This window comes from Oncorhynchus tshawytscha, linkage group LG08, assembly GCF_018296145.1.
Source record: "Oncorhynchus tshawytscha isolate Ot180627B linkage group LG08, Otsh_v2.0, whole genome shotgun sequence".
Taxonomy (NCBI): Eukaryota; Metazoa; Chordata; class Actinopteri; order Salmoniformes; family Salmonidae; genus Oncorhynchus; species Oncorhynchus tshawytscha.
Genome location: NC_056436.1, coordinates 74,133,332 through 74,160,470, shown reverse-complemented (window position 1 = coordinate 74,160,470; position 27,139 = coordinate 74,133,332). Strand labels below are relative to the sequence as shown.

The following is a 27,139-nucleotide window of genomic DNA, read 5'->3' as shown; positions in this document are numbered from 1 at the left end:
TGAGGTTGAAACTAGATACATGTCAGATGACACAGTGAGGTTGAAACTAGATACATGTCAGACGACACAGTGAGGTTGAAACTAGATACATGTCAGACGACACAGTGAGGTTGAAACTAGATACATGTCAGATGACACAGTGAGGTTGAAACTAGATACATGTCAGACGACACAGTGAGGTTACATCTAGATACATGTCAGACGACACAGTGAGGTCACATCTAGATACATGTCAGACAACACAGTGAGGTCACATCTAGATACATGTCAGACAACACAGTGAGGTCACATCAAGATACATGTCAGACAACACAGTGAGGTCACATCTAGATACATGTCAGATGACACAGTGAGGTCACATCTAGATACATGTCAGATGACACAGTGATGTCACATCTAGATACATGTCAGATGACACAGTGATGTCACATTTAGATACATGTCAGATGACACAGTGAGGTCACATCAAGATACATGTCAGACAACACAGTGAGGTCACATCTAGATACATGTCAGATGACACAGTGAGGTCACATCTAGATACATGTCAGATGACACAGTGATGTCACATCTAGATACATGTCAGATGACACAGTGATGTCACATCTAGATACATGTCAGATGACACAGTGATGTCACATCAAGATACATGTCAGACAACACAGTGAGGTCACATCTAGATACATGTCAGACAACACAGTGAGGTCACATCTAGATACATGTCAGACAACACAGTGAGGTCACATCTAGATACATGTCAGATAACACAGTGAGGTCACATCTAGATACATGTCAGACGACACAGTGAGGTTGAAACTAGATACATGTCAGACAACACAGTGAGGTTGAAACTAGATACATGTCAGACCACAGTGAGGTCACATCTAGATACATGTCAGACGACACAGTGAGGTTGAAACTAGATACATGTCAGATGACACAGTGAGGTTGAAACTAGATACATGTCAGACGACACAGTGAGGTTACATCTAGATACATGTCAGACGACACAGTGAGGTCACATCTAGATACATGTCAGACAACACAGTGAGGTCACATCTAGATACATGTCAGACAGCACAGTGAGGTCACATCAAGATACATGTCAGACAACACAGTGAGGTCACATCTAGATACATGTCAGATGACACAGTGAGGTCACATCTAGATACATGTCAGATGACACAGTGATGTCACATCTAGATACATGTCAGATGACACAGTGATGTCACATCTAGATACATGTCAGATGACACAGTGAGGTCACATCAAGATACATGTCAGACAACACAGTGAGGTCACATCTAGATACATGTCAGATGACACAGTGAGGTCACATCTAGATACATGTCAGATGACACAGTGATGTCACATCTAGATACATGTCAGATGACACAGTGATGTCACATCTAGATACATGTCAGATGACACAGTGATGTCACATCAAGATACATGTCAGACAACACAGTGAGGTCACATCTAGATACATGTCAGACAACACAGTGAGGTCACATCTAGATACATGTCAGACAACACAGTGAGGTCACATCTAGATACATGTCAGATAACACAGTGAGGTCACATCTAGATACATGTCAGACGACACAGTGAGGTTGAAACTAGATACATGTCAGACAACACAGTGAGGTTGAAACTAGATACATGTCAGACCACAGTGAGGTCACATCTAGATACATGTCAGACGACACAGTGAGGTCACATCTAGATACATGTCAGATGACACAGTGAGGTTGAAACTAGATACATGTCAGACGACACAGTGAGGTTGAAACTAGATACATGTCAGACGACACAGTGAGATCAGGTCACATCTAGATACATGTCAGACAACACAGTGAGATCAGGTCACATCTAGATACATGTCAGACAACACAGTGAGATCAGGTCACATCTAGATACATGTCAGACAACACAGTGAGGTCACATCTATATACCAGTCAAAGACAACACAGTGAGATTGAAACTAGATACATGTCAGACAACACAGTGAGGTCACATGTAGATACATGTCAGACGACACAGTGAGGTCACATCTAGATACATGTCAGACGACACAGTGAGGTCACATCTAGATACATGTCAGACGACACAGTGAGGCCACATCTAGATACATGTCAGACAACACAGTGAGGTCACATCTAGATACATGTCAGACAACACAGTGAGGTTGAAACTAGATACATGTCAGATGACACAGTGAGGTTGAAACTAGATACATGTCAGACAACACAGTGAGGTCACAACTAGATACATGTCAGACAACACAGTGAGGTCACATCTAGATACATGTCAGACAACACAGTGAGGTTGAAACTAGATACATGTCAGACAACACAGTGAGATCAGGTCACATCTAGGTACATGTCAGACAACACAGTGAGGTCACATCTAGATACATGTCAGTATAACGGTTTAGTGAACCACACCCCCGTGATGAGTAACGTTCTCTTAGACCTGAAGAATTTGTTTGCCTCCTAGGCTTTAGCTCAGAGGTTTAACACAGACTTGTCCAAACCTAGTCGGTCACATCAGCTCACCTCTCTTAGTGTATTCTGATGTTCTGCCTCCAGACAGGCCAGCTCCTCCCTCACCTCCGGCAAATCAGCTTGCTGCAAAATATAGCAGACAGTTGGATCCTCCAATAGCAGTACCCTTAGCCTGAACACTAATACATGTACTTGGCAAGCCAAAAGGTTCCCTGTGTAGCGTCTCATTCTTCTCAAGGTTAATTTTCCTTGCTACTGTTGCCTTTGCCTGCTCTCTGGAGGTTTACTCTAGACTCATTCTATTTTTATTGATTGATTGACACTTACCCTCTGACCCCTGACCTCCTGTTCAGACTGCAGGTCCTCCAGACGTCTCCTCAGCTCGGCATTCTCATTTTCAGCTCCCAGAAGTCTCAGTGACGACGCCTCACCCACCTCCACACTCAGAGGCTTCAGATCTGACAAGGGGGGAGAGATATATAATTGCATTGCTTTGGCAACAGTGGTACCCATTCATGCCATTAAAGTTTATTTGAATTTGAATTAGAGAGGAGGGGTAGTTGACAATAATCAAACAATTTAACTGAAAAGACACAACAGACAGGCAGACTGACTGACCAATATCTTCTCTTAGCTCCTCTCTTAGCCCAGCCTCCTCGTCAGACTCCACCTCTGATTGGTGGAAATGTCGAGCCGCTGTCATCGTGCCTGTATTGTTGTTGTTGTGTCTAAGCACATGTCTAAGCTCCGCCTCCAGGCCCATGTTCATCTCTAACAGCTCATCGACCCTCTGCCTCTCAGTGTCCTGCTCCTACACACACACACACACACACACACACACACACACACACCAGCAAATGAGGGAAATGTCTATGTGAGCCCAACCAGCAGATGCCAAATTCCTTACTTGTGATTCACAACCATGTTTGGTTAACACACACACACACATTACCACATACACATTACCACCATTACCTACCCCTTCCAGGTCTATGAGTCTCTGTCGCAGCAGCAGATTGTCCCTCTCCAGCTCCCGTAGGCTGGAGCAGCGTTGCCGTGTGTCTGCCAGCTGCTCCTCCAGCAGGACTCGGGTCTCCTGCAGCACCACACACAGCTGCTGCTGCTCCTACAGGGGGTTCCACACAGGGACAGGGGACAGAGACACAGAGAGAGACAGAGAGACACAAGGACAGAGACACAAAGAAAGACAGGGGATGGAGACAGAGAGAGACAAGGACAGAGACACAGAGAGAGACGGGCATGGAGACAGAGACAGGGACAGGGGATAGAGACAGAGACAGGAACAGAGACAGAGAGAGAGACAAAGACAGAGACACAAAGAAAGACAAGGGATAGAGACAGAGAGAGAGACATATTGTAGAGAGGGGAACATCAGGTCCTAACAGCCTGGTACTCAGCGCTCCATCAGGTCCTAATGGCCTGGTATTCCGGGCTCTATTGTCCCTCCATCAGGTCCTAATGGCCTGGTACTCAGGGCTCTATTTTCCCTCCGTCAGGTCCTAACGGCCTGGTACTCAGCGCTCCATAAGCGCTCCATCACCTGTCGGGCAGCGAGAGCATGCTCCTCTAACAGGAATATCACCTGTCGGGAAGCGAGAGCATGCTCCTCAAACAGGAATATCACCTGTCGGGCAGCGAGAGCATGCTCCTCAAACAGGAATATCACCTGATGGGAAGCGAGAGTATGCTCCTCAAACAGGAATATCACCTGTCGGGAAGCGAGAACATGCTCCTCAAACAGGAATATCACCTGTCGGGCAGCGAGAGCATGCTCCTCTAACAGGAATATCATCTGTCGGGCAGCGAGAGCATGCTCCTCTAACAGGAATATCATCTGTCGGGCAGCGAGAGCATGCTCCTCTAACAGGAATATCATCTGTCGGGCAGCGAGAGCATGCTCCTCAAACAGGAATATCACCTGTCAGACAGTGAGAGCATGCTCCTCTAACAGGAATATCATCTGTCGGGCAGCGAGAGCATGCTCCTCTAACAGGAATATCACCTGTCGGGCAGCGAGAGCATGCTCCTCAAACAGGAATATCACCTGTCGGGCAGCGAGAGCATGTTCCTCAAACAGGAATATCACCTGTCGGGAAGCGAGAGCATGCTCCTCAAACAGGAATATCACCTGTCAGACAGTGAGAGCATGCTCCTCAAACAGGAATATCACCTGTCAGACAGTGAGAGCATGCTCCTCAAACAGGAATATCACCTGTCAGACAGTGAGAGCATGCTCCTCAAACAGGAATATCACCTGTCAGACAGTGAGAGCATGCTCCTCAAACAGGAATATCACCTGTCAGACAGTGAGAGCATGCTCCTCAAACAGGAATATCACCTGTCAGACAGTGAAAGCATGCTCCTCAAACAGGAATATCACCTGTCAGACAGTGAGAGCATGCTCCTCTAACAGGAATATCACCTGTCAGACAGCTCCTCAAACTGTGGTTGATGCGTGGAGTGAAATAAGTGCCTCTGTGTACTAAACAGTGTGTAGTGTATTGGTGGAGATGCCTTCGGTAGTGTCTCTGTGTACTAAACAGTGTGCAGTGTATTGGTGGATATACCTTCAGTTGTGTCTCTGTGTACTAAACAGTGTGTAGTGTATAGGTGCCGATACTTCGGTAGTGTCTCTGTGTACTGAACAGTGTGTAGTGTATAGGTGCCGATACCTTCGGTAGTGTCTCTGTGTACTAAACAGTGTGTAGTGTATTGGTGGAGATGCCTTCGGTTGTGTCTCTGTGTACTAAACAGTGTGTAGTGTATTGGTGGAGATACCTTCAGTAGTGTCTCTGTGTACTAAACAGTGTGTAGTGTATTGGTGGAGATACCTTCAGTAGTGTCTCTGTGTACTAAACAGTGTGTAGTGTATTGGTGGAGATACCTTCAGTAGTGTCTCTGTGTACTAAACAGTGTGTAGTGTATTGGTGGAGATACCTTCAGTAGTGTCTCTGTGTACTAAACAGTGTGTAGTGTATTGGTGGAGATACCTTCAGTAGTGTCTCTGTGTACTAAACAGTGTGTAGTGTATTGGTGGAGATACCTTCAGTAGTGTCTCTGTGTACTAAACAGTGTGTAGTGTATTGGTGGAGATACCTTCAGTAGTGTCTCTGTGTACTAAACAGTGTGTAGTGTATTGGTGGAGATACCTTCAGTAGTGTCTCTGTGTACTAAACAGTGTGTAGTGTATAGGTGCCGATACCTTCGGTAGCGTCTCTGTGTACTAAACAGTGTGCAGTGTATTGGTGGTGTAGGGGATACCTTCAGTTGTGTGCGAGTGACTTCCAGGCTGCGTAGTCTATGAGTGCAGCTCTGTAGTTCTGTCTGCAGCTGCTCAGCTCTGCCTGCACGGTCACGAAGACAGTCCAGCTCGTCACGCAACGCACGCATTCCCCGCACCTCACCTTGAAGACTGCGGTTCTGCCCAACACACACAAGATGGAGGTGAGTTCAGAGGAGGACAAAAGTAGTGTAAAGTTCCGGTACAGTCACTGGTAGTGCTGCTACAGAAAATCTTACCTCTTTCTGAAGTTTCTTCAACTGCTCCTCCATAGTTTGAACTTCCTGCTTGTAATCCAATAGTTGATCTCCTTTGTCTTCCCTATAGAAACAGATGTCATTATTTCGATAGTATTGTGCTACTAAACCACATACATCTATTACAAAATAGTCCTCTTCCAATTTAAAACCTTTAACACACACACACAAACTTGCCTTTGTCTTCCCTAGAAATGGACGACATAGTTCTAACAGTTACCAGACATATCTCAAAGAAATGTCTTCCTCCAACTTAAAACATTTTTGATGCACACAAGGACATGACCGTCTCACACACAAGCATACACACACACACACACACACACACGTCTTACAGTTCTTGTTTGAGGAATCGTAGTTTGGCCCTGCTGTCTGCTAGCTGGACAGCCAGACTCTGGGGCAGCTCCTCAGTATGACCACCTGGGAGCGCCATGAGAGACTCAACCTGCTGGACCTCGCTTGTCCAACACAACTCTGCTATCCTCTGAGGTTGGGGGGGTGACAGGTAGGTGATAAAATCAGGACCAGGTTCTGTGTGAATCTGTTAGTGTAAGAAACCCTTAGAGCCTTTTAAATCGAGTTTGACACAGTGACGCTTTAACTGGGAATACACTCTCCTATAAGAGGCTGAATGGCTGAAAGGCCTGGTTTGTAATTAAATTCCTCTTCTGTTGTTCTGGACATTATTTGTGAGTATGTGTGTGTACCTCCAGGTGTGTGTCTCTCTGTGCCAGCAGGCCTTGGATCTGTCTGGCCATGGAGCCAAACAGCACCTGTAGCTCCACCTCCTCCAGCCCTCCCAGCTCCACCCATTGCAGAGGCAGCACCACTCTGGGGTCCTGGGTCACCTGCAGGAGCAACAGTTTCTTACCTCTCTATGGTAATAACGGTATTTGACTTAGCATTCCGGGACAAAATGGCAAACTTGTGGTGAACGTTAATGGTGGATATGGGTAGATGAGTAGGGAACTGAACCGACCTCCTGGATACAGTTGGCAATGGAAGTTTGAGTCTCGATGTCCAGCGACTGGATTTGCTGTATGAATGTTTCCTTCCTCTCACACTGTTGCTGACCAACAATGAGTAGTCAGTCAGATTGGTAAAGTTACAATTGTAGTGTGTGTGTGTGTGTGTGTGTGTGTGTGTGTGTGTGTGTGTGTGTGTGTGTGTGTGTGTGTGTGTGTGTGTGTGTGTGTGTGTGTGTGTGTGTGAGAGAGAGAGAGAGAGAGAGACATCACCTGTATCGCACATCCCAGTAAAAGCAGTAGTAATCTCCTCAACTCCTCCACTGCTGCCTCTGCAAGTTACAGCTCTTATGACTATCTTGTTCCCATCACACTCTCATAGACAACATAGAAGGCCAATCAGAGATACTGTTCTTTTAACAGGCTCTTTTTACCTGTTAGGGGGTCTTGCCCCAAAATGGCAGTGTTTGGAAGAGGCATCAGAATCAGCTGCTGTAGGTCTTCCTATAGACAGAATGACAGGGTTTGAGCAAAGAGAGAGCTTGAAGGGATACAAATATTGATTGATTGTAATTTCCCTAACCACATTGCAGTTTGCAACATTGCAATACTCAATCAACATTGAAATGACAAAATATTCCACTGCATCCTGTTGGCCAGTTCAGATTAAAATACAAAACACAGACGACGTTAGTGGGGAAAGTAGGGCTACTTGTTCACGTCTGTTCTATGTAGTACAATGGCTATATTTGCTAATCAGACACAAGCCCTGGTAGAGAGAAATGAGGCTGCAGAGTGACCATGTGCTGATGGTGTTTTAAGGTTCCACAACACAAAGCAAAAAGTGAAACCACAAGAAATAAAATTACATATTAGGACCACCAGACATGACAAAATTCTTGTCATGACAAACAGTCCTGTCAATAAATTGTATCCAAAGGATTTATGAATATTCCCTGAATATTCCTTGAAACTCACTGGTGTCCCTCCCATGATGATCAACTGTTCAGAGGGTTTGAATGACTTAAAAAAGCAGGAACTAAAACAGCGAAGACTCATGTTTTTGTGTGTTTAATGCATTGTATCAGACTTAAGTTAATTTCTCAGAGAGATTTGACTGGATGTCTCCCTAGGCTTAAGTCTGGACCTTGTACAGTAAATTGCTCTGTCTAAGACATGATTGTGTATCAAACACGAAACAAATAACAATACCTGGTAGAAGGCCCTGAGGTGTCGGTTGAGGATGGAGAAGTTCTGGACTCTGAGAATCTGGTCGTCTCTTCCACTGCGGTACAAATGCTCCAGCTTCGGGTTGGGATCTCTGGGAATGACAGACAGACAGACAGTAAAAATAAAATGTATTTAATTGAATACACATTCATTTAGCCATAACATTTGATGCCTCTGCAAAGGTGTGAACTTACATGATCCTCATGACCTCGTTGAGAAAGATCCCATTGGTCAGCCTCAGGTAGCGGTCATGGGAATTCTGGGACTTGTAGTCCACGTCCATGTACTGGTTGTAGAGCATGACGTTGTCCTCCCTGTCCACTACACCATCAAAGAGCTGTACCTGAGGGACATGGATCCTATTAGGAGCTCAATTCAATCCGTGGAGCTGAAGATCCTCTTTATAGCGCGATTGACAATTAAAGCCAATGTTCCCGCAATCGCGGATACTGCATTCACGGTAAACGCTGCATACATTGGCTCAATCTTAAATTACCTTTCAATGTGAACCATGACGGATTAGGGTATGGCTGGGCTAGGCCATCATTATAAATAAGAATTTGATCTTAACTGACTTGCCTAGTTAAATAAAGGTTAAATAAAATAAATAAGGGGGTTTCGCTGCTAATATAGAAAACTGTTATCTAGAATCTGTGGTGTAGATCAATGAAAGCAGAGATGCTCATATTTTACTGGGGAAAAAAACAGGAAAGGGAATAGGAAGTGACCTCTATAAGGAAAAACAACAAGAGACATTCTAAGAGCCAGGGTATAGGAAGTGACAGCTATAAGGAAAAACAACACGAGACATTCTAAAAGCCAGGGTATAGGAAGTGACAGCTATAAGGAAAAACAACAAGAGACATTCTAAGAGCCAGGGTATAGGAAGTGACAGCTATAAGGAAAAACAACACGAGACATTCTAAGAGCCAGGGTATAGGAAGTGACAGCTATAAGGAAAAACAACACGAGACATTCTAAGAGCCAGGGTATAGGAAGTGACAGCTATAAGGAAAAACAACACGAGACATTCTAAGAGCCAGGGTATAGGAAGTGATCTCTATAAGGAAAAACAACAAGAGACATTCTAAGAGCCAGGGTATAGGAAGTGACAGCTGTAAGGAAAAACAACAAGAGACATTCTAAGAGCCAGGGTATAGGAAGTGACCTCTATAAGGAAAAACAACACGAGACATTCTAAGAGCCAGGGTATAGGAAGTGACAGGTATAAGGAAAAACAACACGAGACATTCTAAGAGCCAGGGTATAGGAAGTGACCTCTATAAGGAAAAACAACACGAGACATTCTAAGAGCCAGGGTATAGGAAGTGACAGCTATAAGGAAAAACAACACGAGACATTCTAAAAGCCAGGGTATAGGAAGTGACAGCTATAAGGAAAAACAACAAGAGACATTCTAAGAGCCAGGGTATAGGAAGTGACAGCTATAAGGAAAAACAACAAGAGACATTCTAAGAGCCAGGGTATAGGAAGTGACAGCTATAAGGAAAAACAACACGAGACATTCTAAGAGCCAGGGTATAGGAAGTGACAGCTATAAGGAAAAACAACACGAGACATTCTAAGAGCCAGGGTATAGGAAGTGACAGCTATAAGGAAAAACAACACGAGACATTCTAAGAGCCAGGGTATAGGAAGTGACAGCTATAAGGAAAAACAACACGAGACATTCTAAGAGCCAGGGTATAGGAAGTGACAGGTATAAGGAAAAACAACACGAGACATTCTAAGAGCCAGGGTATAGGAAGTGACAGGTATAAGGAAAAACAACACGAGACATTCTAAGAGCCAGGGTATAGGAAGTGACAGGCTATAAGGAAAAACAACAAGATACATTCTAAGAGCCAGGGTATAGGAAGTGACAGCTATAAGGAAAAACAACAAGAGACATTCTAAGAGCCAGGGTATAGGAAGTGACCTCTATAAGGAAAAACAACAAGATACATTCTAAGAGCCAGGGTATAGGAAGTGACAGCTATAAGGAAAAACAACAAGATACATTCTCAGAGCCAGGGTATAGGAAGTGACCTCTATAAGGAAAAACAACAAGAGACATTCTAAGAGCCAGGGTATAGGAAGTGACCTCTATAAGGAAAAACAACAAGATACATTCTAAGAGCCAGGGTATAGGAAGTGACAGCTATAAGGAAAAACAACACGAGACATTCTCAGAGCCAGGGTATAGGAAGTGACAGCTATAAGGAAAAACAACACGAGACATTCTCAGAGCCAGGGTATAGGAAGTGACAGCTATAAGGAAAAACAACACGATACATTCTAAGAGCCAGGGTATAGGAAGTGACAGCTATAAGGAAAAACAACAAGAGACATTCTAAGAGCCAGGGTATAGGAAGTGATCTCTATAAGGAAAAACAACACGAGACATTCTCAGAGCCAGGGTATAGGAAGTGACCTCTATAAGGAAAAACAACACGAGACATTCTCAGAGCCAGGGTATAGGAAGTGACCTCTATAAGGAAAAACAACACGAGACATTCTCAGAGCCAGGGTATAGGAAGTGACCTCTATAAGGAAAAACAACACGAGACATTCTCAGAGCCAGGGTATAGGAAGTGACAGCTATAAGGAAAAACAACAAGAGACATTCTAAGAGCCAGGGTATAGGAAGTGACCTCTATAAGGAAAAACAACAAGAGACATTCTAAGAGCCAGGGTATAGGAAGTGACCTCTATAAGGAAAAACAACACGAGACATTCTAAGAGCCAGGGTATAGGAAGTGACCTCTATAAGGAAAAACAACAAGAGACATTCTAAGAGCCAGGGTACAGGAAGTGACCTCTATAAGGAAAAACAACAAGAGACATTCTAAGAGCCAGGGTATAGGAACTGACCTCTATAAGGAAAAACAACAAGAGACATTCTAAGAGCCAGGGTACAGGAAGTGACCTCTATAAGGAAAAACAACAAGAGACATTCTAAGAGCCAGGGTATAGGAAGTGACCTCTATAAGGAAAAACAACAAGAGACATTCTAAGAGCCAGGGTATAGGAAGTGACCTCTATAAGGAAAAACAACACGAGACATTATAAGAGCCAGGGTATAGGAAGTGACCTCTATAAGGAAAAACAACAAGAGACATTCTAAGAGCCAGGGTATAGGAAGTGACCTCTATAAGGAAAAACAACAAGAGACATTCTAAGAGCCAGGGTATAGGAACTGACCTCTATAAGGAAAAACAACAAGAGACATTCTAAGAGCCAGGGTACAGGAAGTGACCTCTATAAGGAAAAACAACAAGAGACATTCTAAGAGCCAGGGTACAGGAAGTTACCTCTATAAGGAAAAACAACAAGAGACATTCTAAGAGCCAGGGTATAGGAAGTGACCTCTATAAGGAAAAACAACAAGAGACATTCTAAGAGCCATGGTATAGGAAGTGGCAGCTATAAGGAAAAACAACACGATACATTCTAAGAGCCAGGGTATAGGAAGTGACAGCTATAAGGAAAAACAACACGAGACATTCTAAGAGCCAGGGTATAGGAAGTGACCTCTATAAGGAAAAACAACAAGAGACATTCTAAGAGCCAGGGTATAGGAAGTGGCAGCTATAAGGAAAAACAACACGATACATTCTAAGAGCCAGGGTATAGGAAGTGACAGCTATAAGGAAAAACAACACGAGACATTCTAAGAGCCAGGGTATAGGAAGTGACCTCTATAAGGAAAAACAACACGAGACATTCTCAGAGCCAGGGTATAGGAAGTGACCTCTATAAGGAAAAACAACACGAGACATTCTCAGAGCCAGGGTATAGGAAGTGACCTCTATAAGGAAAAACAACACGAGACATTCTCAGAGCCAGGGTATAGGAAGTGACAGCTATAAGGAAAAACAACAAGAGACATTCTAAGAGCCAGGGTATAGGAAGTGACCTCTATAAGGAAAAACAACAAGAGACATTCTAAGAGCCAGGGTATAGGAAGTGACCTCTATAAGGAAAAACAACACGAGACATTCTAAGAGCCAGGGTATAGGAAGTGACCTCTATAAGGAAAAACAACAAGAGACATTCTAAGAGCCAGGGTATAGGAAGTGACCTCTATAAGGAAAAACAACAAGAGACATTCTAAGAGCCAGGGTATAGGAACTGACCTCTATAAGGAAAAACAACAAGAGACATTCTAAGAGCCAGGGTACAGGAAGTGACCTCTATAAGGAAAAACAACAAGAGACATTCTAAGAGCCAGGGTATAGGAAGTGACCTCTATAAGGAAAAACAACAAGAGACATTCTAAGAGCCAGGGTATAGGAAGTGACCTCTATAAGGAAAAACAACACGAGACATTATAAGAGCCAGGGTATAGGAAGTGACCTCTATAAGGAAAAACAACAAGAGACATTCTAAGAGCCAGGGTATAGGAAGTGACCTCTATAAGGAAAAACAACAAGAGACATTCTAAGAGCCAGGGTATAGGAACTGACCTCTATAAGGAAAAACAACAAGAGACATTCTAAGAGCCAGGGTACAGGAAGTGACCTCTATAAGGAAAAACAACAAGAGACATTCTAAGAGCCAGGGTACAGGAAGTGACCTCTATAAGGAAAAACAACAAGAGACATTCTAAGAGCCAGGGTATAGGAAGTGACCTCTATAAGGAAAAACAACAAGAGACATTCTAAGAGCCAGGGTATAGGAAGTGGCAGCTATAAGGAAAAACAACACGATACATTCTAAGAGCCAGGGTATAGGAAGTGACAGCTATAAGGAAAAACAACACGAGACATTCTAAGAGCCAGGGTATAGGAAGTGACCTCTATAAGGAAAAACAACAAGAGACATTCTAAGAGCCAGATACATTCTAAGGCCAGGGTATAGGAAGTGACAGCTATAAGGAAAAACAACACGAGACATTCTAAGAGCCAGGGTATAGGAAGTGACAGCTATTAGGAAAAACAACACGAGACATTCTAAGAGCCAGGGTATAGGAAGTGACTAAGAGCCTATAAGTGACAGCTATAAAAAACAACACGAGACATTCTAAGAGCCAGGGTATAGCAAGTGACAGCTATAAGGAAAAACAACACGAGACATTCTAAGAGCCAGGGTATAGGAAGTGACAGCTATAAGGAAAAACAACACGAGACATTCTAAGAGCCAGGGTATAGGAAGTGACAGCTATAAGGAAAAACAACAAGAGACATTCTAAGAGCCAGGGTACAGGAAGTGACCTCTATAAGGAAAAACAACAAGAGACATTCTAAGAGCCAGGGTATAGGAAGTGGCAGCTATAAGGAAAAACAACACGAGACATTCTAAGAGCCAGGGTATAGGAAGCTGTGAAAAGGAGAAGTTAGAGTACTAAGTGTTGTTTGCTGTCCTTTTCATGTGACAAACGTTTTGACAAGCATTTGCATCTGATTCAAGTTCAACTCAATCATGTTTGTTATAACTCCTGTAAATAAAGAGCAATAAATGATTCATAAAATGGCATGATCTCATGTGAGAAAAAAATCTTATTTACAGGTTGTTTATGTACAGGATTTTAATGTGTTGATACTCCATAAAAGCATGTTTTATTAAAGACTATTCATCATCATGTATATCTAGGCCTACTACTGTAGAATCTTAAAGTGATTTAAATAAGCTTTCAAACATACCCAAGTCACCAACGCACTTTCCATGAATTCTTCTAGAAATGCCATTATGTTAGAGTCCATGGTGTCGCATAAAGAATTTACAAACTTCTATAAAAATATAAATAAAATATATCCTATATTAAAGCAATTTTACTAAAGAGTGAAAAAGAGAATCCATCTTGCGTTAAATCAAGTGGTTTGACATTTCTGTTCCACTGTTCTCCTCTTTCTTCCTCTATTTCACCTTTTCAGTTAGTGCTGGTGGTGATGACTGTTCTCCTAGCAGCAGGACATTAAAACTGGCATGATCGCAGATTTATTTTAAAAAATAAGAGTCACCCTGCAAAGACATGCTAAACTTTGGGAATATCTAGTGCCGTAGAACTGTTTTTCACAGCACTGCAACCACCTTTGAAAAAGAATATTGATCATTTGACATATTCCCATTTTTTAGATTGGATTTTTTATGACAGAATTTATTTTGAAAGTTTACACAAATAGTGGTATGTGTAGGTTGACTTTTTCAACATTTTGTTACTTTACAGCCTTATTCTAAAATGGATCCCCCAAAAAAATCATCAGCAATCTACACACAATACCCCATAATGACGAAGCTAAAACAGAATACATAAGTATTCAGACTCAAAATTAAGCTCAGGTGCATCCTGTTTCCATTGATCATCCTTGAGATGTTTCTACAACTTGATTGGAATCCACCTGTGGTGAATTCAATTGAATGGACATGATTTGTAAAGGCACACACCTGTCTATATAAGGTCCCACTGTTGACAGTGATTGTCAGTGCAAAAACCAAGCCATGAGGTCGAAGGAATTGTCCGTAGAGGTCCGAGACAGGATTGTGTCGAGGCACAGATCTGGGGAAAGGTACCAAAAAATGTCTGCAGCATTGAAGGTCCCCAATAACACAGTGGCCTCCATCATTCTTAAATTGAAGAAGTTTGGAACCACCAAGGCTCTTTCTAGAGCTGGCCGCCCAGACAAACTGAGCAATCGGGGGAGAAGGGCCTTGGTCAGGGAGGTGACCAAAAACGAAGAAAAAAAAATGGTCACTGACAGAGTTCTAGAATTCCTCTGTGGAGATGGGAGAACCTTCCAGAAGGACAATCATCTCTACAGCACTCCACCAATCAGGCCGTTATGGTAGAGTGGCCAGACTGAAGCCACTCCTCCGTAAAAGGCACATGACAGCCTGCTTGGAGTTTGCCAAAAGGCACCTAAAGGACTCTCAGACCATGAGAAACAAGATTCTCTGGTCTTATGAAACCAAGATTGAACTATTTTCCTGAATGCCGAGCATCACATCTGGATGAAACCTGGCACCATCCCTACGGTGAAGCATGGTGGTGGCAGCATCATGAGGTGGGGATGTTTTACAGTGGCAGAGACTAGTCAGGATCGAGGCAAAGATGAACGGAGCAAAGTACAGAGAGATCCTTGATGAAAACCTGCTCCAGAGCACTTAGGACCTCAGACTGAGGTGAAGGTTAACCTTCCAACAGGAAAACGACCGTAAGCACACAGCCAAGACAAGTCTCTGAATGAGTCTCCTTGAGTGACCCAGCCCGTACTTGAATCAGATTGAACTTCTCTGGAGAGACCTGAATAAGCTGTGCAGCAATGCTCCCCATCCAACCTGACAGAGCTTGAGAGGATCTGCAGAGAGGAATGGGAGAACCTCCCCAATACAGGTGTACCAAGCTTGTAGCATCATACCCAAGAAGACTTGTAACGTCATACCCTAGAAGACTTGTAGCGTCATACCCAAGAAGACTTGTAACGTCATACCCAAGAAGACTTGTAGTGTCATACCCAAGAAGACTTGTAGCATCATACCCAAGAAGACTTGTAGCATCATACACAAGAAGACTTGTAACGTCATACCCAAGAAGACTTGTAACGTCATACCCAAGAAGACTTGTAGCGTCATACCCAAGAAGACTTGTAACGTCATACCCAAGAAGACTTGTAGCGTCATACCCAAGAAGACTTGTAACGTCATACCCTAGAAGACTTGTAACGTCATACCCAAGAAGACTTGTAACGTCATACCCAAGAAGACTTGTCATACCCAAGAAGACTTGTAGCATCATACCCAAGAAGACTTGTAACGTCATACCCAAGAAGACTTGTACCCAAGAAGACGTCATACCCAAGAAGACTTGTAGCGTCATACCCAAGAAGACTTGTAACGTCATACCCTAGAAGACTTGTAGCGTCATACCCAAGAAGACTTGTAACGTCATACCCTAGAAGACTTGTAGCGTCATACCCAAGAAGACTTGTAGCGTCATACCCAAGAAGACTTGTAGCATCATACCCAAGAAGACTTGTAGCGTCATACCCAAGAAGACTTGTAACGTCATACCCAAGAAGACTTGTAGCGTCATACCCAAGAAGACTCGAGGCTGTCATCGCTGCAAAAGGTGCTTCAACAAAGTACTGAGTAAAGGGTCCGAATACATATGTAAATGTGATATTTCAGTTTCACTTTTTTAAATAAATTAGCAAACATTTCTAAACCTTTGTCATTATGGGATATTGTGTTTAGATTGATGGAGGGGGGGGGCAATTGAATCAATTATAGAATAAGGCTGTAAGGTAACAAAATGTGGAAAAAGTTAAGGGGTCTTAATACTTTCCGAATTCACTGTATGTTATTGGAATTACTCAATAAGTCTGCAAAACTTCAATTGGTCTATTATGCTGGGCAACAGGTTTAATATAGCGTGCTGATGACTCCTTACTCCAGCTTACCCACTCCATTCACTTGCGTACAATACACTGTACATAGGATACTTATTGGGTTGTAGAGAGAAGCTGTACTACCTGTCTCATAAACTGGGGTGGGAAATACTCAGTAGGGTCTTTACTAACCAAATGGTTTGTTTTTCAGGGGAACTGTGTCGCACATATTCAGCAACACTTTGTTTTCCACACTCTCCATAGCTCACAATGCAATACACTGTATTAGACTGTGCATGGGATACGTATAGGCTTGTAGACATCTTTTCAATCCGTCTCAGCTAAAGTGGGGTAGAAAATACTCAATTTGGTCTCCACTAACCGTTTTTAGTTTGTTTTAATGTATGACACAGTCCCCTCCCAAAACTATACATATTTGGTTAGTAGTAGTAGAGACCCTACTGAGTATTTTACACCCCCTTTACCTGAGGCAGGTAGAAAATGCCTGCGTTTATTTTTTAAGCTTTCGTCATTACCATACGAATGTGACGTAAATTTGTGCTGCTGGCAGAATACTAGTCTGGTGGTGAGCACATTGCAAAGCCACACCGGAACGCTCACTCGGCATAGTCGTCACCTCCTTTACCAGTGAGTATTTTTCCAGAAAACAAAGCCTCCCAAAGACAAATGAGTAGGTGGATTTAGATGTTGGGAAAATGTAAGACTACTTTGTGCGCACTCTGTGGTATCTTGCTTGTTACAATGTTTCTATTACAATTCACTTATTCAGCTGCTTGTAGCCTATACCTCAAGATTGATCAAGATATACTGTAACCAATTTTGGGTACAGTAGTAGGCCTCGAAATGGTCAATTCAATAGGATGGGGGTTCGATGCACTTTCAGGTGTAATGAAATGGCGAACCCTGGTGGAAATCTGGTGTAAAAGTCGGTAGGCTACTATCTATGAACGTTCTACTTATCAAAGGATGACATGTTGTAAACATTGTCGTAAAACACAGTGTATGAACCATTTGACAAAGGAACAAAATAAACAGCAAATAAAATGTTACAAATGTGTTGGTTGTATGTGCGTTGCGTTAATAATGCGCTCAACATGTGTTGGTTGTATGTGCGTTGCGTTAATAATGCGCTCAACATGTGTTGGTTGTATGTGCGTTGCGTTAATAATGCGCTCAACATGTGTTGGTTGTATGTGCGTTGCGTTAATAATGCGCTCAACATGTGTTGGTTGTATGTGCGTTGTGTTAATAATGCGCTCAACATGTGTTGGTTGTATGTGCGTTGCGTTAATAATGCGCTCAACATGTGTTGGTTGTATGTGCGTTGTGTTAATAATGCGCTCAACATGTGTTGGTTGTATGTGCGTTGCGTTAATAATGCGCTCAACATGTGTTGGTTGTTGGTCAAAACATAATGAAAAATGTAAATGACAACTTTTTACATGATCACACTTCGACATGACCTTTCTCCAAACCCTGTCCATTGTAAAGGTATGTTTTTACTCCATCTCTCTCAGTGTTCCTGTTGCTGTGCAGAGAACTGCTGTAACAGTAGCCTACGGATTAGCTATATTTGGATTACGAAGGTGTTATGAGATGTGTCAGAGTATACCTAGCAGCCCAGATTACATTGTACAGTCACTCCGCTCCATACTGTCAGACCTACAGTATCACTAGCATCACGTTGTCATTACACACACATCCTCCTATACCTCTGGGTGAACTGAAATAACCCAACTCAGTTGTATGTCTATCTAGTACAAATGGACTCAACTCCGCAAATCCATTAAAAGCAACTAACTTTAATATATTAAATGCCTGATGCCAACTTCACATCATCTTGACACGTTACTTAGCAGTGCGTTAACAAACTCTATAGCCATTTCAGTATTCAATTGACCGTAGGCCTTCTTCACACAGGGTGAGTGTTTGTATTATTATGTTAACTGTGTGCTTTAGATTTAGTCAGATCTGAATCGAAGATCATCAGAACATTAGTGTACTTCAAAGTGTGTGTGTTTTCATTTACTCCTGTACGAGTATGTGAGTATTCTTTTTGAGTATTTATCAAATGTGTGTGTGAATTCTTTTGTGAATGTGTGTGTTCTTCGGTGCCTTGCACTGTCTTCTTGACTTTCATGTTTTGTTCTTGACTCAAAGATTATCATTCCAAATTTTGTCAGGTTAAAAACCCTCTGCATTGTTAGATCTTGTCTTGTCTGTGCAGAGCATGATAAGATAAGATTCCTTATGTATTTTAGTGCTCGTACATTGTTGCAGTATAAATCAAGACAAAAAGTTCAGTGCATGTGTCAAAGCCAACACAGAGCTCTAGCTAGCCCACCATTAGCCTGGTCACAGGCTAGACCACCATGAGGTCACAGAACTAAGATGCCTCCCTCCCTGTCTCAAACCCATATATGGTTATATATTATATTTCATCTAGCTGGACGTGGCTGCCTTCTCGCCGTCCGCCCCTGCTTCTGCCTCATCACCTGCTTCCACCTGTATTGATAAAGAGACGGGACACCATTAGGTTATCTTCAAATGTATTACACAAGGCATTGTGGGTACTGTGGTACATCATGCTAAACCAGGGTCTGATCAGGAGGATGTGTTCTTACAGACGGTTAAAATATACATGTTTTGTGTTGAACATATACAGATGTAGGATCTTCATTTGAATAACGCTTTTGTTGCTGAGAATTGTCTAGCACAGTAGGAAATGCACATTTGTAGTGTATTTGCATTTTTAAAAGGTCAGCTCTATTCATTCTCCTATCTGAAACGTTTAGAGCGTTCCACATCCCTGAACACACCCCTGGTATGTTTCACATAGCATTGTGGGTACTGTAGTACACTACCTGTCCGAACTGGAGCAGTTTGAACATGGTGTTCTTGACGTCCATCATGGTTTCTTTCACCCCCTTTGCCAGGATGTAGCCCTCACTGTCAGCTTCGGGGTTCTCCGGGTCCACGCCGTCCAGAGACGTCTGCAGGTACCGCAGACTCACCAACACTGACATCTGTGGAGATGATGTCACAGGGGTCAAAGCCATGGTTACAAAATGTATATCTAAAGCCACCTTATCACAGGGGCAGAGGTTGATGGTAACAAAATCACCACTGAAAACTACCATCACCACACTACAGGGCAAGAGTCAATGTTCATATTTTGTCTGTGCTTGTGCATGTGTATACCTGCAAAGAGATGACCGACAGTATCCCGGGGCCAATGGTGTTCATGAGGCCCATGTAGTAGTCGACCAGCGCCTGTCTGCAGCCGCGGTTGTACAGGTTCAGCTCCTCACTCTGGTGCTCATAGTTGTAGTGGGCAGTGTTGTCAGTCAGGTGGTTCTGGAGACAGGGCCGAGGGGAGCCGGGGTTACAGCAGCTGAAGGGGACTCCATCCATCAGGTAACGACCGTCCACGTTGCTACGCACACGACTGGAGAGGAGATAGGTTAACGGTTTGATTGAGTGTTTCCATTGTAAAATGTTACCTTACATAAATGACACTGGCTTTAATGATGAATGACACATTTATGAGACATGATGTATAGAAATCTCATGTGAGTCATCATCACCTCAGACAAGTCAGAGAACGGTGGTTTGTGGGCTAAACTTCACTTCTCCTCTCCACCCCCTCTCTCTCACTCCCTCTCCTCCTCCCCCCTCCATCCACCTCTCTCTCACTCTTTGACTTCTTTTGAGGTGAAGTCCAGGTATCTGTTGCTGATCCACTGCACCTCGAACCAGTCCCTGTAGTTGGTGTTGCCGCAGCAACGCAGTTCCATTTGCAGCCTGTCGATGGTCTCCTTCTGGAAGCAGCGGCCCGGGACATCTGTGTCCCGGTAGAACCGGATACCGTTCCTCAGGCCCACCTGGGATTGGACAGAGATTATGTCATAAAAGAGATCAGGAAGTACTCATGGGAGCCAAGGCTTGTTCTCAATTAATCTTTCCTGGATTCCTCAGTTCCTATATCCTCGCCTTCTTCTCAAAACAATTGGAGAAGAAGATCTGGGTGGGGGGGGGCTTGTCCTTGTCCTCCAATACAGATGTGACGCAGGCGAGGAGATAGGATGTGGGGAATCACAGAAAGACTACTTGAGATAGGGTCTAAGTGTTATTCTGTCTCATTCTTCTTCATCCCAGCCCAGAGGCTCTTACCTTGAGGGACTCCTCGAGGTGTCCCTGCAGGGCATAGCTGAGCACCACAGCAGACAGCAACCAGACACACACCATCCAGGCCAGGCCATACCAGGGCAGCAGGAAGGGCTTCCAGGGGGGGAACCGGGCAGAGTCCAGGGAGTCCTGACACACCCGCCCAGCAAACAGGTTGATCCCGATGGTTATCAAGCCCACCAGCATCAAAATGTTGGGCACCACGTGGATCTCTGTGTTATCCATCACCTGGAGGGTCAAAGGTCAAATCTGGAGTCACATTACTATACCAGTTATAACACAGTAATAAAACTACATTGAAATGATCTATATATGTTACATTACAGCGCTAAGCATCAGAGTATTTGTTCTGGAATGTTCCATTCCATGATGATTCAATTTATGTACGTTCATGTAAGGCAATATGAGTAATGGTAGTCAGCACCCTACATAACTACTTCCATTGCTCCACTATATCCACTGTATGTAAAGTGCAACCAACTACTTCCTTTGTCAGTTTTTTTCTGTTGTATTGGTGTTATTGCGTTTAGGACTGTTGACGTTCTTGTTATTTTTCAGTAACATTCATGTTACGTGTAACAACTTGTCAAATCCAGGTCATTGCATATAGAAAATCATTGAGTATTGAAGCTAGGAGGATGCACTGGGAAACACTTTCCTTTTTTGATAGGCCCCAGATTGAGGTCACCCTTAATCAATGGTTCATTGGAGATATACCAACAAACCCTACATATCTGGATGATGCGTTACGGCCTCCAATATGTCAGTGTGAATCTTCGAGCGACCCCTCCGCCTCCCTCCATTCTTATAATCCATACATAGTATGAGTGATGAACACAGCCACATACACACAGACACACACCTATAAGCCCCTCTACCCACCACATACACACAGACACACACCTATAAGCACCTCTACCCACCACATACATACAGCCACACACCTATAAGCACCTCTACCCCCCACATACATACAGCCACACACCTATAAGCCCCTCTACCCCCACATACATACAGACACACACCTATAAGCCCCTCTACATACCCCCCACATACATACAGACACACACCTATAAGCCCCTCTACCCACCACATACACACAGACACACACCTATAAGCACCTCTACCCCCACATACATACAGCCACACACCTATAAGCCCCTCTACCCCCCCACATACATACAGACACACACCTATAAGCCCCTCTACCCCCACATACATACAGACACACACCTATAAGCCCCTCTACCCCCCCACATACATACAGCCACACACCTATAAGCCCCTCTACCCCCACATACATACAGCCACACACCTATAAGCCCCTCTACCCCCACATACATACAGACACACACCTATAAGACACACACCCCCTCTACCCACCACATACATACAGCCACACACCTATAAGCCCCTCTACCCCCACATACATACAGCCACACACCTATAAGCCCCTCTACCCCCACATACATACAGCCACACACCTATAAGCCCCTCTACCCCCACATACATACAGACACACACCTATAAGCCCCTCTACCCCCACATACATACAGACACACACCTATAAGCCCCTCTACCCCCACATACATACAGACACACACCTATAAGCACCTCTACCCCCACATACATACAGACACACACCTATAAGCACCTCTACCCCCACATACATACAGCCACACACCTATAAGCCCTCTACCCCCCACATACATACAGACACACACACACATACATACAGACACACACCTATAAGCACCTCTCTACCCCCACATACATACAGACACACACCTATAAGCCCCTCTACCCACCACATACATACAGACACACACCTATAAGCCCTCTACCCCCACATACATACAGACACACACCTATAAGCCCCTCTACCCCCCCCCCACATACATACAGACACACACCTATAAGCACCTCTACCCCCACATACATACAGCCACACACCTATAAGCCCCTCTACCCACCACATACATACAGACACACACCTATAAGCCCCTCTACCCCCACATACATACAGACACACACCTATAAGCACCCTACTACAGACACACACCCCCCACATACACACAGCCACACACCTATAAGCCCCTCTACCCCCCACATACATACAGACACACACCTATAAGCACCTCTACCCCCACATACATACAGACACACACCTATAAGCACCTCTACCCCCCACATACATACAGACACACACCTATAAGCCCCTCTACCCACCACATACATACAGACACACACCTATAAGCCCCTCTACCCACCACATACATACAGACACACACCTATAAGCAGCCCCTCTACCCCCCACATACACACAGCCACACACCTATAAGCCCCTCTACCCACCACATACATACAGCCACACACCTATAAGCACCTACAGACACACACCTAAGCACCTCTACCCCCACATACATACAGACACACACCTATAAGCACCTCTACCCCCACATACATACAGACACACACCTATAAGCCCCTCTACCCACCACATACATACAGCCACACACCTATAAGCACCTCTACCCCCCACATACATACAGACACACACCTATAAGCACCTCTACCCCCCACATACATACAGACACACACCTATAAGCCCCTCTACCCACCACATACATACAGACACACACCTATAAGCCCCTCTACCCACCACATACATACAGCCACACACCTATAAGCCCCTCTACCCCCCACATACATACAGACACACACCTATAAGCACCTCTACCCCCCACATACATACAGACACACACCTATAACCTCTACCCCCCTCTACAGACACACACCTATAAGCCCCTCTGCCCCCCACATACATACAGACACACACCTATAAGCACTACCCCCCATACATACAGACACACCTATAAGCCCTCTACCCCCACATACATACAGACACACACCTATAAGCCCCTCTACCCCCACATACATACAGACACACACCTATAAGCACCTCTACCCCCACATACACACAGCCACACACCTATAAGCACCTCATCCCCACATACACACAGACACACACCTATAAGCACCTCTACCCCCACATACATACAGACACACACCTATAAGCACCTCTACCCCCACATACATACAGACACACACCTATAAGCACCCTAAGCACCTCCCCCCCCACATACATACAGACACACACCTATAAGCCCCTCTACCCACCACATACATACAGACACACACCTATAAGCCCCTCTACCCACCACATACATACAGCCACACACCTATAAGCCCCTCTACCCCCCACATACATACAGACACACACCTATAAGCACCTCTACCCCCCACATACATACAGACACACACCTATAAGCCCCTCTCTACCCCCCACATACATACAGACACACACCTATAAGCACCTCTACCCCCCACATACATACAGACACACACCTATAAGCACCTCTACCCCCCTACATACAGACACACACCTATAAGCACCTCTACCCCCACATACATACAGCCCCTCTACCCCCACATACATACAGACACACACCTATAAGCACCTCTACCCCCACATACACACAGCCACACACCTATAAGCACCTCTACCCCCCACATACACACAGCCACACACATATAAGCCCCTCTATAAGCACCTCCCCCCACATACATACAGACACACACCTATAAGCCCCTCTACCCCCACATACACACAGCCACACACCTATAAGCCCTCTACCCCCCATACATACACACAGCCACACACCTATAAGCCCCTCTACCCCCACATACACAGCCACACACCTATAAGCCCCTCTACCCCCCACATACATACAGCCACACACCTATAAGCACCTCTAAGCCCCTCCCCCCACATACACACAGCCACACACCTATAAGCCCCTCTACCCCCCCCACATACACACAGCCACACATCTATAAGCACCTCTACCCCCACATACATACAGCCACACACATATAAGCACCATACATACAGACACACACCTAAGCCCCTCTACCCCCACATACATACAGACACACACCTATAAGCCCTCTACCCCGCACATACATACAGACACACACCTATAAGCACCTCTACCCCCACATACACACAGCAACACATCTATAAGCACCTCTACCCCCACATACACACAGCCACACACCTATAAGCTCCTCTACCCCCCACATACACACAGCCACACACCTATAAGCACCTCTACCCCCACATACACACAGCCACACACCTATAAGCCCTCTACCCCCACATACACACAGCCACACACCTATAAGCCCCTCTACCCCCACATACACACAGCCACACACCTATAAGCTCCTCTACCCCCACATACACACAGCCACACACCTATAAGCACCTCTACCCCCACATACATACAGACACACACCTATAAGCCCCTCTACCCCCACATACATACATACAGACACACACCTATAAGCACCTCTACCCCCACATACACACAGCAACACATCTATAAGCACCTCTACCCCCCACATACACACAGCCACACACCTATAAGCTCCTCTACCCCCCACATACACACAGCCACACACCTATAAGCACCTCTACCCCCACATACACACAGCCACACACCAATAAGCTCATCTACCCCCACATACACACAGCCACACACCTATAAGCATCTCTACCCCTACATACACACAGCCACACACCAATAAGCATCTCTACCCCCCACATACATACAGACGACAGCCACACACCTATAAGCACTTCTACCCCCACATATACACAGCCACACACCAATAAGCACCTCTACCCCCACATATACACAGCCACACACCTATAAGCACCTCTACCCCCCACATACACACACCAATAAGTACCTCTACCCCCCACATATACACAGCCACACACCAATAAGCTCCTCTACCCCCACATACACACAGCCACACACAAAGCTTGTCCAGATTCAAGCCAACTGCATCATGCCAGCCCAATGTTGTTCTGTGCTGTGTGAATAAAGCTTTGATAGGCGAAGGTGTGTGAAACAGACGCCACACTGAGAGACACATGGAAAACACAGCAGCGTGTTTAATTGAACCAGCCAGGACAGACGATAGGAACAGTAGTGACACAGATAGACGGACAGTTGTGTGTGCTGTGTGATTTCCAAGTGCCAGAAACGTGTGTGTCGTATGAAATACATAAGGTTTGTGTGTGTGTAATTTGCCATGTGTGATCAGGCATGTGTGTGTTATAGTGTTCGCCAGTACCTCTGCCCTGCGGAGCAGCTCAGTCTTGAGGTACACTCCCAGGGAGAAGGTGAAGGCCCCAGCCAGTACGGCCAGCCAGGACAGCAGCCACAGACTCTGGGCCAGACGCACACGCCTCTGCAGGGGGAACTGCAGCTTCAGCAGTGCCATGGCAACAACCAACAGAGACAAAGGAAGAGAGAGAGAGAAAAAGAAGAGGACGGAGGGAGGAGATGTTGGGATAATCAAGTAGAGAGAGATAACGGTGAAGGATGGGGGAAAGAATATCGGTAGGTTCAAAGAAGGAAAGTTCTGGGGAAAAAAGGTGGACTACTGCGATTCATAGGAGTAGGTTATGCAAAGGTTGTTGTATTAGACAGACAGGTAGGGCTTGGCCTTTCCAGGGTGCGTTGGTGAGTTATTATCAGGTTGATCTCTTGTAAGTTGTTCCTGTGGGTTGAAATAATAAGGAAGATCCGTCTGATGGTGAAGGACAAGTTCAGGTTGGGGACGATAATCCAAAGCTTTCACGTAGAAAGGAAAATATAAAACATCTCTGAAGTAATCCAAATAAATGAGTGAGACAAAAACTGAAGGCCAAGAAAATAATGAATCTAATAGATATTTGACAATTCACGTCCTCTTTTGACAGCAAAACTATGATCCTCTAAATCATCAGGTTATGGTTGCACCACAACAGTGACCCTTCGTTTCACACAATTACTGACAATGACAACCCCAGTTTGTTTAGGATGGAACCCCTCTGGTGTGGTCAAGGTGCACCCCTAAATTCCTGCTGTGCCCATGGTGGAGAACACGGACTGGCCAATGTCGAGGGTACAGTATGGTTATGGTAATCCCCCAATCATAGTCCCTGGGATCCTATTAGGACAGGAGCACCAATGGGAAAGCAGGCCAGTGTCTGATCAGCAAACCTGCACTGGGCCAACAGGTTGGATTTGACAGTTATGACAGGTATACTCACAGAGAGTTGAGACAGGACGGAGAGGGCCAGGGCTATAGTTTATACATGCAGATAGAGAGAGATGGATAAAGCTTACAGGCTGAGGGACTGGGGGAGGGGGAGAGTGATCGCTTACCACAGGAAGTGGGTAATGTTTGGGAGAAAGACAAATCAAGAAACCATACATCTTAG

The 27,139-nt window shown here is 44.6% G+C and overlaps 2 protein-coding genes across 2 annotated transcripts in view; both read right to left on the bottom strand.

Annotated features, from left to right (window-relative positions):
• The window catches only part of LOC121846929 (girdin-like), a 35,205-nt gene extending 21,068 nt beyond the window's left edge, over nt 1-14,137 (bottom strand). The window contains 14 exon segments of the mRNA XM_042325950.1: nt 2,559-2,630; nt 2,835-2,965; nt 3,126-3,318; nt 3,487-3,633; nt 5,790-5,948; nt 6,048-6,129; nt 6,401-6,549; nt 6,773-6,913; nt 7,045-7,134; nt 7,304-7,362; nt 7,465-7,534; nt 8,243-8,351; nt 8,455-8,603; nt 13,906-14,137. Coding sequence (XP_042181884.1) covers nt 2,559-2,630; nt 2,835-2,965; nt 3,126-3,318; nt 3,487-3,633; nt 5,790-5,948; nt 6,048-6,129; nt 6,401-6,549; nt 6,773-6,913; nt 7,045-7,134; nt 7,304-7,362; nt 7,465-7,534; nt 8,243-8,351; nt 8,455-8,603; nt 13,906-13,965 — 1,611 coding nt within the window. The 5' untranslated portion in view covers nt 13,966-14,137.
• Nucleotides 14,138-18,390: 4,253 nt separating this feature from the next.
• On the bottom strand, nt 18,391-26,834 carry LOC112257067 (RDS/peripherin-like protein xRDS35). Its single transcript, XM_042326269.1, has 6 exons — nt 26,005-26,834; nt 20,782-21,024; nt 20,305-20,492; nt 19,810-20,056; nt 19,473-19,634; nt 18,391-19,113 (listed from the first exon to the last, which is right to left on the bottom strand). The coding sequence occupies exons 1-6, from the start codon at nt 26,152-26,154 to the stop codon at nt 19,051-19,053; spliced, it is 1,053 nt and encodes a 350-aa protein (XP_042182203.1). The 5' UTR covers nt 26,155-26,834; the 3' UTR covers nt 18,391-19,050.
• Between the last annotated feature and the right edge of the window lie 305 nt (nt 26,835-27,139).

Excerpts from the sequence above, each read along its gene's own strand:
- LOC112257067 (XM_042326269.1), bottom strand. The coding sequence starts at position 26,154 with ATGGCACTGCTGAAGCTGCAGTTCCCCCTGCAGAGGCGTGTGCGTCTG. Across the intron at positions 21,025-26,004 it reads AGCTGCTCCGCAGGGCAGAG|GTGATGGATAACACAGAGAT; the intron begins GTACTGGCGAAC and ends TTGACCCTCCAG. Across the intron at positions 20,493-20,781 it reads ACCTCGAGGAGTCCCTCAAG|GTGGGCCTGAGGAACGGTAT; the intron begins GTAAGAGCCTCT and ends GTCCAATCCCAG.